Raw genomic sequence first — 13,474 nt, forward strand, 5'->3', positions numbered from 1 at the left:
AAACCATAATATAAATATTCTCAAAATGCTGATCGATATCAAACAGGAAAGTGTCTTTTTGCTAACAGCAAATTTCATCTGTAAAAGAGTTAATGCAAATATTTTGAAAAAAATGGATAGTCGCATGCGTGTAGTACTGTCTTCGTTTCATAACCAAGTTAATATTATAAATGCAATCTTCAACGCCTTTTCAATACTTGCAGTACTCAAAATTGCCCCTTCTGGTTTATATTCGTTCGTATATATTAATTCTGCACACACACACGTTGGCGAGTCCTTCCAACCTCAGTACTACTCTATATGCTTACTACCAGTTTTGGTCCAAGATCTCTTCAACGTTAGGCACAATGTCTTCATGTTGGTTGATTCTTATTATTGCCCTCATAGCCAAGCTTCTGACAACTGATGCAGATCCTCAGGAAAACACAAAGGCAAATATCTCTCTATCATCACTTTTAAGATTATACTTCGTCATTAGCTAGATGATCTGTATCTGTGTGCTTTGCAAATTAGACGTTTACATGGATTGTTCAAGGAGAGAAACAAAAGAAGTACAGGGATCTGTACAAGTATATTTATATGATAAGTTTCACTCCCACCCCCCTAATATATATCTATCAGTTTCTTTTCCCATCTCTTTTTGCCTTTCTGACTGTAATGATTTGCGATTATAAAGAATCTGAATTTTCTATGTGAGACCAAGAAACAAGTTTATTCCAAATGCATTTGGTTCGAATACGCCTCTTTCAGCAGTATATCTGAATACGTTTCTTGTCGTTATAAATTTTCTACTAATCTGCTTGTTGATGCAGAGTTATATAGTGTATATGAGGAGCCCTTCAAGTGGTGATGCCCCCAAGTCAATGCTTCACATGAGCATGCTCCAACAAGCCCTTGGCAGGTATATATGTATATAAATATATTTATGGAGTAATTAACATACTCCCATTTTCCCGACAAGAGGAAGTAAAGAGAAAAGATTCAAATTTTTTTTTTTTTGGGTACATTACATTTCAAATGTTGTGTGCGGTCAGTGATGGAGCAGCAAATGCTCTTGTACACAGCTACAAGAGGTGTATCAACGGGTTCGTTGCGACGCTCAAGGAAGAAGATGTTCAGAAAGTTGCTGGTAATAAATTACCACATAATAAACTAGATCCAGATCTTTTGTGTCAAAAACTTTGTCACGTTGTCCCCTTTTATTTGAAACATAATCTGTTGGCTTGATTGATCAAGAGCTAAAACAGAGACTTAATCCAGTATATATAATATTGCAAATGTTCAATAACCAGGATGTAGTTCAATTTTTATTCTCTGTAATGTATTCTAATAATCAACTCCCTTTGGGTTGTCATCAGCAATGGAAGGAGTGGTTGCCGTGTTCCCAAATGGAAAGAAACATCTGCACACTACAAGATCATGGGACTTCATAGGATTTCCAGAAAAAGTGGAAAGATCAAGAACAGAAAGTGATATAATAATAGGAATACTTGACTCTGGAATCTGGCCTGACTCCCCCAGCTTCAATGACTCTGGACTTGGTCCCCCACCCTCCAAATGGAAGGGATCCTGCTATAATATCACTTGCAACAAGTACTTTTCCATGTCTATTTCTTTACGTTGGGAAACTCTTATATTTCACACATCATCTCACGTCATATTCATAATATGGTATATATCTATTATAACTATTTGTGATCAAACTTAAAATGTGTGCAGTAAAATCATTGGAGCAAAATATTTCCGAAGTGACAGAACATTTGGTGAAAATGATATCATATCGCCAATAGATTCTAAAGGCCATGGAACACACACTGCGTCAACAGCTGCTGGTGGGTTAGTGAGCTCAGCAAGCTTTTATGGTCTGGGATTCGGAACAGCAAGAGGAGGTGTGCCATCAGCAAGAATAGCAGCGTACAAGGTTTGTTGGTCCGATGGATGTCAAGACGCAGACATTCTTGCAGCTTTTGATGAAGCAATCTCTGATGGGGTCGACATAATCTCTGTCTCACTTGGAGGTCAATCAATTCAACATTATTTCAGTGATTCAATTGCCATTGGAGCTTTTCATGCTATGAAAAATGGGATCTTGACCTCCACTTCTGCCGGCAACGATGGTCCCAAACTTACGACCACCATTAGTGTGGCTCCTTGGACTCTTTCTGTGGCTGCCACTACCATGGATAGAAAGTTCCTCACCAAAATTCAGTTTGGGGATGATACGGTTTTTGAGGTAAATTTAAAAGACTTTTGTTTTTCATTTATGATATCAACATGATTTTTTATCCTGTGTTTTAACTTTAGAAAATTTTAAAATATTTAATTCCCTTTCATATGCAAGACACTCCCCTGGTCCTATTTATAAGCAAAGATAGATTTTTTTTTTGTCTTTAATATAAATCACCTCGTGAATGCACAATTTTATTCCTAATTTATTGTTTTGTATATTATTATTTTTTTTGAAAAAGTGTATATACAGTAAATATAGATAAAGTTGAAATTTTATTAAATTTTAATGCAAAATGAACAAAGTTTTGAGGTTCTTTTTGCCTTGATGAAACATGTTGCAAGTGGTAATACTTTATAAAGAAGACTAAAGGAATATTAATTTATTTAACTTTTCATTCTGTGAATGCCCTTTTTCTTTTTCTTTTTCTTTTTTTAACACAACAGTGACGATAGTTGCTATTTTTGCAGGGAAGTTCAATAAATACCTTTGACTTGAATAACACTAAGTATCCTCTGGTCTATGGTGGGGATGTACCAAACACCCTTAAAGGCTATAATAGCTCTATATCCAGGTACTTCTTACTCATTTTTGTGAGTCTAATAGGCCTCTTCTCTTTTATCTATAATTACTTGAAATAAAGTATACATTAAATTTGGTGCAGGCTTTGCTTAGAAGACTCAATGGACCAGAATTTAGTGAAAGGGAAAATAGTTGTTTGTGATGGCCATTATGGACCTAAAAAAATTGGACTTGCATCTGGTTCTACTGGAGTCATAATAAATTTTCAAGGAGAACTTCCTGATATTAGTTTTGCTTTTGCCTTGCCAGCATCCATCGTCAATCCAGTGAATAGTGACATCTTACGCCACATGATTGGGATTAGGTAATGAGATTTCTACCATCTCACGAACCTATTATTTTTAAGTTTAACATTACTTTTAATTGATTTCGTGTAAATACGTGAAAAGATTTTTGTTTTATAAAGCGCAGAAGTAATTTTGAACGGCTTGACAAACACCCCTTATTCTTTTCAATTAGCAAGCCCTAATATTTACAAACTTTGAAACACATCACAGAATCGGCCACAACATAACTGCAACCATATTGAAGAGCAGCCAGGCCAACAATACTTTAGCTCCTGTTGTAGCCTCCTTTTCTTCAAGGGGTCCCAACCTAGTTACACTTGACATTCTCAAAGTAAATTGACTTCTTTCCTACTTGATATACTTTTTGAGTGATAAAGATTGATGCGATAACTATGTGGACTAACACTTTGCGGTTTGAAACAACAATTTTGTATAATATCAATAAATATATAGCCGGATATAGCAGCACCGGGATCAAATATTTTGGCTGCGTGGTCTCCAAGTTCGCCTCCTTCTGGAGTAAAAGGAGACATAAGACAAGTAGATTATTCTATCGCTTCAGGGACATCAATGGCATGCCCTCATGTTACTGCGGTAGCTGCTTACATCAAATCCTTCCACCCTTCTTGGTCTCCTGCAGCAGTCAAGTCTGCAATTATGACCACAGGTATATAGATAATTATTCATTACTCTTGTTCACATTGATTTATAATTTACTTGGCCCACCTAAGAAGATCTCTTCTATGCCTTTCATTTGGTTGCATGTTATCGATGGTATAGTATCTAATTTAATGCACTCCGTCTCCTTGGATGTAGTTGAAGGGTTTGTTTCAATCATAAATTTAAGAACTAATCCACTTTGTCTATAAGATTTTCAGTAAACTATTCCTATTAATTGTATATATGAAAGGGGTTTACATTAATGGGGATAACTTCCAATTAACGCAAATGGGTAAAACGCGTATTTTAGGAAAGTCAACAGGTTTTTTCTTACAAATGACTGATTTAATTAACTAATTTTATCCTAATTTTTATTAGTTATCTAGATCCTACATTTAGAATTAGAGGAAGTAGTCAATATAGTCTTATTTGTTTTTAATTAGATGGTTATTGTCATGTCACATAATATGCTGTTATTAGATGGCATATATATTAAGGGTGAAAGTAGATCAAGATTAGCCTGCTAGACAAAGCCTTAGCTAAATAGGCCTTGGCGTATGTTTTTGAGGAAATCATTATGAGGTCCAAGCAAAAAATGTCACCGCCAAAGATTCTTAATCATAAGTGAGTAGCAAGGATCTTGTTGTCATTTTTCTATACAAACTTGTTATTAACTTGTTATGGGACTTTTTGATCATTACATTCCTTCTTTAGAACTACATAGTGATTTTCCCTACATTATTAGGCTTCTTGAGCAAATGATAAAGTGGGGTGATTATAGCCGTTACATCAATACTGAAAGACAAGATCCTTTAATTTTGACAAAAATAAGGGACTGTCAAAACACATGTTTTCCCACGGATTCCTTTGGACTCATAATTTTCTTTTGAAAAAAAATCACAGCTACACCATTGGAGTCTCTAAAGAATGATGCTGAGTTTGCATATGGATCTGGCCATATAAATCCAACCAAGGCACTAAATCCTGGTTTGGTATACGATGCTAATGAAACCGACTACATCAACTTCCTATGTGGACAAGGTTACAATGACACATTGCTTCAAGTTGTAACCGGAGAAAGCAAAACTTGTTCTGGAGTCACCCATGGCAGTGTGTGGGATTTAAACTACCCTTCTTTTGCCGTCTCCACTACTTCTACTGAATTCGATACCCGAGTTTTCACAAGGACTGTCACCAATGTTGGGTCACCAACTTCCACATACGAAGCCACTGTGAGTGCTCCAGAAGGAATCGACATACAAGTGAACCCTCCAAGGTTGTCGTTCAGTTCCTTGGGACAGAAGCTGTCGTTTACTGTTAGTGTCAGTGGATTTGTAACTTCCTTAGCTTCTGCTTCTTTGGTCTGGAATGATGGCACCTACCAAGTGAGAAGCCCTATTGCAGTGTTTTTATATTATGTTGATGATAATTAAGTTGAAGGTTTCAGGATTTGATGCTTCGATGTGTACTTTTGGTTTATTTTACGGTTTAATGTGCATTGGTCTTGTGATTTTTTCCACGAACGTTGATGTGATTTTATATGTAGTATATGGCTGCAAGATGTCATATAATTCTCCAATATTAATCCGTGATAGAAGTGATCGTTTCTCTTCTGAGTTCTTTATAATGAAATTTTCTATGCTTTCTCCCCTAAATAAAATGCAAATTATTTCTGTTACAGCAAGGTAATTAACAGAAAGTTTTCAATTGATCCTTCATAAAATGCGCACTAATTTTCAACTCTGTGTGTGTGTGTGTGTGTAGTGAAACCGGTTTTTTGTCTTATTATTGTCACCATCGTTCGGTTTTGATACCATGCGACGACATTATTTAGCCTCACACATTATTCTTAAAGTTAATTATTGCTTTTGTGTGTGTGTGTGTGTGTGTGTGTGTTAAAATCAAATTGAAGCTTTTATTTTATATATCTGCAAATTCAAACTGCTAGATACAGATCTTAGGAGTCTACATAATGAATTTTCTCTTTCTCTGCAAATTTATTTGTGAGAAGTAACGTTCGAGGTTGTGAACTCATTCGGGATAATGAAAATGTTTGTTCATCTTGAATTTGTATTTAATGAAAGGTAAATTCAATTCAAAGATCATGGAGATTACAAAATTAACTTGGAAGAAAAAATTATTATCACAATATTCACAATAATAAGAAATGTATTTCTTGAAGTAACGATGAGTATATTCCATTGTACGGCTGCCACATGAAAGTTTTCTTCTAGCTAACAATAAATGGAGAAAAGTCTAATTTCGTCGAGCTCTTCTCTATTGGCTTATTACTTTCTCATGCTCTTTTTATTTTTACTCTCCCTGACTCTATGCATGAAAGACATTAATAGCTTATTTAAAATTTTTAGTGTTATTTTTATTTTTATCTCCATTAATTATTAACTAGTGCATTGCATTAACGATCTATTCACTCTTCATAAACAAGCGTATTTTAAAGAATAAATTGTATCTTTTGTATTTATAGCATCTAATCACCTTATATCTTACAACAAAGAATGTAGTATTATTGTTTGGGGTTGAGAGAGGTAGTTGTTCTTGCTGAATTTTTTTTTATAATTAAGTTAAATTAACATGGATATTTCCTTTGGTGTATATTAGAAAAACTTACAATAATAACAAAACCTTGTCCTCTTGGACAATTTGACCAACTAACTAGAACCAAAGGTCGTAAGTTGGTCTTTTAACTCAAAATCATCACAACTTGTTGTGTGCCATGGTAATTGGTAAACAATTCGGCTTCTCTCTTTAAGAAAAAATAAACATTAAAAAAATTGCTTTTTTCAAAAAGTTCTCCCAAATAAAAGTATTAGTTATCTTCATTTTTTAAACTATTTTTCATCCATGTCCTTTATTTCTACTACATATTTCAATCATGGGATCAATTTTTTACATTTTTTGCACTGCAATTCTAAATGTTTATATTAAACTTTAGCAACTTAGGTTTGTTTATTTTTTATAATTTTGTAAAATATAAAATTTGGACTACTCAAAAATCAACTAATAGCTGAGAAGTGTAATAATGGAGGGAAAGCTTTCCGTCGTGTTTTCAGGAATCTAAAACAAAAATAAATATTCTTTTCAATATTTCATCAAAGGAAAGTGTCCTTTTGTTTGCATCAAATTTCATCTGTAAAAGAGTTATTACAAATATTTTGATAAAAATAGAGAGTCGCATGCCTGTACTGTCTTCACTAAATGCATTCTTGTTCGTCTTTTTAATACATTGAGGAGTCAAAATTGCCTCTTCAGGTTTATATTTGGCGGTATCTGTGTGTGCAAATAAATAAATATATATTTATATTTCCCCTTATACCACAAGCTTTAATCTGATCTCTTCAATGGCAGGCACAATGTCTCCATGTTGGTTGATTCTTCTTATTACCCTCATAGCCATGTTTCTCACAATTGATGCAGATTCTCAGGAAAACACAAAGGCAAATATGTCTGTCATATATCACTTTTAAGATTTTACTTACTCATTTGCTATATCTATATCCTTATGCTTTTCATATTAGCTAGACAGTTATGGATTAGGGAAAATTCCCAAAAAAAATAGTTGAATTTCAAAAACTAGAAAAGATCACTTGAATTTAACAAATTCTAAATTAGCCAAAATGACTAATTCAAAATTTTGAAATTTTGATAAATTTACAATATTTTATTTATTTTTTTAAAGCCGTGCAAGTCACTCTCATTGGCCGGCTAGCAACTAGTGTCGGCATCAAAGCTTTGGTGGCTGACTGATGATCGGTTGTTGGAGCTTTGACAACTGGTGACTTTTGTTTTAACCTTTTTTCAATATTCATAATGTGATTAACATCTTATATAACAATTTTCATAACTCAATTAACCACATGTTTTTAGGTTTTTAAAATATTTTTTTCAACATTTTTAATGTAATTAACAACTTTTATAATAATATTCACAACTCTATTAATGTTATTAACCATTTTACATGATATGTTTTTAAACTAGGGGAAATTAGGAGAATAGGAATCTTGCCAAACTATGATATACTCCCTCCGTTCCTTATTATAAGAGACATTTGATGCTTATGGTATGTTCCTATATATAAGAGACACTTAAAAGTTGTCTCTACTTTTTTGTGTTGATTTCCTATTTTACCCATATTTATTATCTCCAACTCACACTCTCTCTCCCTCCCACTTCTCTTTCTTTTAATATTTTAATTATTCTCTCTCCTACTCTCTTTGCTTATTAATGAGGGTATTTTTGGAAAATAAATTATACTTTTTACACATTAATTATTCTTAACTAATTTTAACTGTTTTTTTTATCAACGTATTTCGGTTATTTGTCTCTTATAATAAGGAACGGAGGGAGTACTTAATATGCATTTATTTTATTAAATTAATAATATTAATTTAAAACTCTATCATATAAAGTAGTTAGCGACATTAATAGAGTTATGAATATTATTATAAAAGTTGTTAATAATGTGATGTACAAATGTTAAAAAGATTTTTAGTTTAAAAACTTGAAAAACATGTGGTTAATTAATGGCGTTAATAGAGTTATGAATGTTATTATAACAGTTATTAATTATATTATAAATGTTGAAAAAATTTCATTTTAAAAACATGAAAAACATGTGGTTAATGATATTAATGAAGTTGTGAATATCATTATGAAAATTATTAATTACATTACAAATGTTGCAAAATTTCAAAAAGAATAGTTGTCGGCTGTCGGAGGTTCGACAGCCAATCGTCAAAGCTCCTATGATTGGCGACCCACCTGAACTCTGGTATTGGCAGCCAGCTGGCCAAAGAGGGTGACCTGAGGCTTTTTTTTTTTTAACAAAAAAGGATAACATTGTAAATTCAGTAACACTTCAAGTTTTTTTCCTTCAAAATTTTCCCTATAGATTATTCATGGAGAGAAACAAAAATTAAGTGATGATCCTTGCAATACATACATACATATATGATGAGTTTCACTTTTCCTTTTAGTAGTATATCTGAATACTTTTCTTGTCGTTATAAATTTTATAGTAATCTATTTGGTGATGCAGAGTTATCTAGTATATGTCAGGAGTCCTCCAATTCGTGATGCCCCCAAGTCAATGCTTCACATGAGGATCCTCCAACAAGCCCTTGGCAGGTATGTATTTAAATATATTTATGGACCAATTAATATACTCCTTCTGATCCCTAGTATAAAAAGTACTTAACTAATTTAGGTAAATTAAATAAATTAGATAAATAAGTTAATTATAATAAACATGACCTGATCTCCCAAAGAATATCTAACTAACTTTAGATTATACATTAGTTTATAAGTGATTAACTAAATTAGTTTGCGAGCAATGAATATCAGGGACAAAATGGATTGAGTTTTTCTATTTACAACCAAATCTATCCCCCAACTAATTCTCACCTCAGCCACAAAAGGAAGGATATCTGTGTGCGTATTTATAAGAGTGAAGTTTCAAATGGTTTTTTGTACATTACATTTCAAATGTTATGTGTTAGTGATGGAACAGCAAATGCTCTTGTACACAGCTACAAGAGGTCTATCAAAGGGTTCGTTGCGGCGCTCAAGAAAGAAGATGTTCAAAAAGTTTGCTGGTAACTAAAAATCACATAGTGAATTAAACTAGATTTAGATATTTATATGTCAAAAACTTTAATTCGAAACATAATCTGTTGGCTTGATTAAAGAACTAAAAGAGAGACTTAATCCAGCATTCATAACATTGCCAGTGATGTCCAATATCAAACTGAGTCATCATCAAAACTGGGATGTAATTTGATTTTTATTCTCTGTAATGGATTCTGATAGTCAATTTTCTGAGTTGTTAGCAATGGAAGGAGTGATTGCTATATTCCCAAATGGAAAGAAGCATCTACACGCTACAAGATCATGGGACTTCATAGGATTTCCAGAAAAAGTGGAAAGATCAAGCACTGAGAGCGATATAATAACAGGAGTAATTGACTCTGGAATCTGGCCTGACTACCCAAGCTTTAATGACTCTGGATTTGGTCCTCCACCCCCTAAATGGAAGGGATCCTGCTATAATATCACTTGCAACAAGTACCTTCCCATATCTATTTCTTTACATTTGAAAACTCTTCATCTCATATCATATTCATGTTGGCTGATCATTGGGAAATTTTCATTCATACTCTATATATGTGCCTAATAATTTTATGAACCCTAATTATCTGTTGTTACAACATAGTGTTGTAAGAAGAGGTATAGATAGGGTGGACTCCGCCCACCAATTCTTTATTATTACAAGTAGTGAGATAGATATGTGAGACGGATGGGCCTGCACATTAGGTTGAGTCTCACCCACCACATATGACTATCTCCTTACATAGAGATGGAATCAGAATTTCTCCTTATGCCTGAACAGCAAGGCAGCTTCTTATATTACTATAAATGCATTTTCATGTTGGCTCACAAAGGAATTTTCATTAACTGCTTGTCTTGTATACGTTATATATGCTAACAATTTTGTGTTGCTACAAGAAGAGAGAAAGACATATTAAAAAGTGGGTGGATCTTATATGTCAGGTGGATTCTACCGACCTATTCTTTGTTGCTGCAAGTAGAAAGATATATACATAATATGAGTGGGCACACATATAACGCGAGTCTCACCATATATATGTTTCAACAAGAAGGCATCTTCATTATATTTTCGTGGTACATATCTATTAAGTATTTATTTTCGAAATTAAATTGTGTGCAGTAAGATCACTGGGGCAAAATATTTCCGAAGTGACAAAAAATTTGGTAAAAATGATATAATGTCTCCAATAGATTCTAGAGGCCATGGAACACACACTGCATCAACAGCTGCTGGTGGAGCTGTGAGCTCAGCAAGCTTCTATGGTCTGGGCTTAGGAACAGCAAGAGAAGGTGTGCCATCAGCAAGAATAGCAGTGTACAAGGTTTGTTGGTCCGATGGATGTCGAGATGCAGACATTCTTGCAGCTTTCGATGAAGCAATCGCTGATGGGGTTGACATAATCTCTGCCTCACTTGGAAGTAAATTAGCTTGTCATTATTTCAATGATGTTGTTGCGATTGGAGCTTTTCACGCGATGAACAACGGTGGCCCCAAACTTACGACCATGCGTAATGTGGCTCCTTGGTCTCTTTGTGTGGCTGCCATTACCATTGATAGAAAGTTCCTCACCAAGATTAAATTTGGGGATGATATTGTTCTTGAGGTAAATTTAAATCGCCTTTGTTTTCCGTGTCTGATACCAACATGATTTCTTATTCCTGCGTTTGAACTTCAGAAAATTTAAAAATATTTAATTCTCACCGATATACAAGATATTCCTCTGGTTTTATTTATAAGCAGAGAGAGAAAAGGTTTTTTTTTTTTTTGCTCTTAATATAAATCACTTCACAAATGCACAATTTTACCCATTAATTTGTTTTTTTATATATATGTTGTTATTTTCTTAAAAGTGTATATTAAATAGAAATAAAGTTGAAATGAGACTAAATTCTAATACAAAATTAATTGGTTTTGGGTTTTTTTTTAATGGAAAAAAAAACCTTTAAAACAATGCAAAATGCCAAATTTAGGAGGCTGAATTTTAAAATACCACGCCAAATTAGTATAGTTGAACCAATTTAGTATTTTCAAAATGTTGTGAAATGATGCTACTCACCTCACTTTCGTTTTTCCCCCCTTTCTTTCTTAAAATGCCACCTAAGGAGGCCAACTGTGAGGGCTTCAACGCCAGTTACTCCTCTGGCAGCTAATTCTAGTGACTATCCTTGTTTAATTATTAATTACGTTTGTTTGGAAAGATTCGACAACTATTCATGTTTAGCTATTGATTGCTCTAGTTTTGCTATTAACTACTTTTGTTTCAACAAATCTAGTGATTACTCTTGTTTGGCTATTGACTTCTTGTATATCATTGTGGGCTACTTTTATTCCAAGAATTCAAAAAAGAATTAAGAGCTTTAGTTACTACTATTGCAAAATAAGAGTAGTCAATAATAAAACTAGAGTAATAAATAGCCAAATATATAAGAGTAGTCACCAGAGCTTTAGACACAAAAGTAGTCAAAAACAAAACTAGAATAGCCAATCGCTAAACACAAGTTGTCATCGAAGCTCTAAAAACAAAAGTAGTCAATAATGAAACTAAATACAGTCAATAGCTAAACAAGAGTAATCACTGATCGTGTAGGTGCAATGGCATCATTTTGCAACATTCAAAAGTTTCAAAATAGCACAAGGGGTTGGATTTAGTATTTTGAAATTCAACCTCCTTCATTTGTGATTCAGTATTTTCAAAAGTATTGTTTGTCATTTTTCCCTTTTTGTTTTGAGCAAACATGTAGAAAATGTCTTACAAATAAAACTAAAGGAATATTAAGTCATTTAACCTTTCATTATGTGAATACCCATTTTTGAAATGATGAGGAGTTTCATGTTTACTTCACAATGAGTGTGACAGTTGTTGTGATTTTTACAGGGAACTTCATTAAATACCTTTGACTTGAATAATATTCAGTATGCTGTAGTCTATGGTGGGCATGTGCCTAACACCCTTAAAGGGTATAATAGCTCTATATCTAGGTACTCCAGACTCATTGATCTGAATCTCACAAGGCCTCTTCTCCCTTGTCTGCATAACTACTTAAAATAAAGTATATTTGGCGCAGGCTTTGCTTAGGAGACTCAATGGACCAGAATTTAGTGAAGGGAAAAATAGTTGTTTGTGATGGCTATTATTTACCCGAAAAAATTGGACTTGCGTCTGGTTCTGCTGGAGTCTTAATAAATTTTAAAGGAGAACTTCCTGATATTACTTTTGCTTTTGCCTTGCCAGCATCTATCATTAATCTAGTGAATGGTGATATCTTACGCCTCATGCCCGAGATGAAGTAACAGAATTTCCACCATCTCACAAACCTATTATTTTTTAGTTTAACGAACGTTTAATTGACTTCGTGTGGTGCAAGATACATATGCGAAACTTTTTTGTCTCATAAAGCACAAAAGTATTTTTTTGAAGCGATTGACAAAGACCACTTGTTCTTTTCCATTAGCAAACCCTAATATGCATAAATTTTGAAACGAACGACAGAAACGGCAACAACATAACTGCAACCATATTGAAGAGCAGCCATTTCAACAATACTTAGCTCCTTTTGTAGCCTCTTTTTCCTCCAGGGGTTCCAACCTGATTGCACTTGACATTCTCAAAGTAAATTGACTTCTTTACTTGCTTTAAGTACCTTTTGAGTGATATAGATTCATGTAATAACTATGAGGACTAACTTGCCGGTTTGAAACAATAATTTTGGATTATATCATAATAAAGTATAGCCAGACATAGCAGCACCAGGATCTGATATTTTGGCTGCATGGTCTCCAAATTCACCTCCTTCTCAAGTGAAAGGAGACAAAAGACAACTAGAATATTTTTTCCATCCAGGGACATCAATGGCATGCCCTCATGTTACTGCGTTAGCTGCTAACATCAAATCCTTCCATCCTTCTTGGTCTCCTGCAGCAATCAAGTCTGCTATTATGACCACAGGTGTGTGTATGTGATTATTCATTACTCTTGTCCAGCTTGATTTATAATTGACTCGGCCCAACTAAGAAGTTTTCTTCTATGCCATTCTTTTGGTTCCATGTTATCCATTGCATAGTATCTAATTTAATGTACTCCATCTGATCCCA

General features: G+C 33.7%; 1 protein-coding gene across 1 annotated transcript; it reads left to right on the forward strand.

Moving 5' to 3' along the window:
• The first annotated feature begins 806 nt into the window (after window positions 1-806).
• Window positions 807-12,673, forward strand: LOC114711115 (cucumisin-like). Its single transcript, XM_028895465.1, has 15 exons — window positions 807-901; window positions 1,035-1,129; window positions 1,359-1,593; window positions 1,720-2,233; window positions 2,698-2,801; window positions 2,892-3,102; window positions 3,305-3,427; window positions 3,550-3,763; window positions 4,660-5,159; window positions 8,813-8,901; window positions 9,273-9,368; window positions 9,583-9,837; window positions 10,502-10,985; window positions 12,258-12,361; window positions 12,448-12,673. The coding sequence occupies exons 1-15, from the start codon at window positions 807-809 to the stop codon at window positions 12,671-12,673; spliced, it is 3,345 nt and encodes a 1,114-aa protein (XP_028751298.1).
• The last annotated feature ends 801 nt before the right edge of the window (window positions 12,674-13,474 follow it).

This window comes from Neltuma alba, unplaced genomic scaffold, assembly GCF_004799145.2.
Source record: "Neltuma alba isolate B1F8T4 unplaced genomic scaffold, ASM479914v2 tig00011277_pilon, whole genome shotgun sequence".
In the NCBI taxonomy this organism is placed as follows: Eukaryota; Viridiplantae; Streptophyta; class Magnoliopsida; order Fabales; family Fabaceae; genus Neltuma; species Neltuma alba.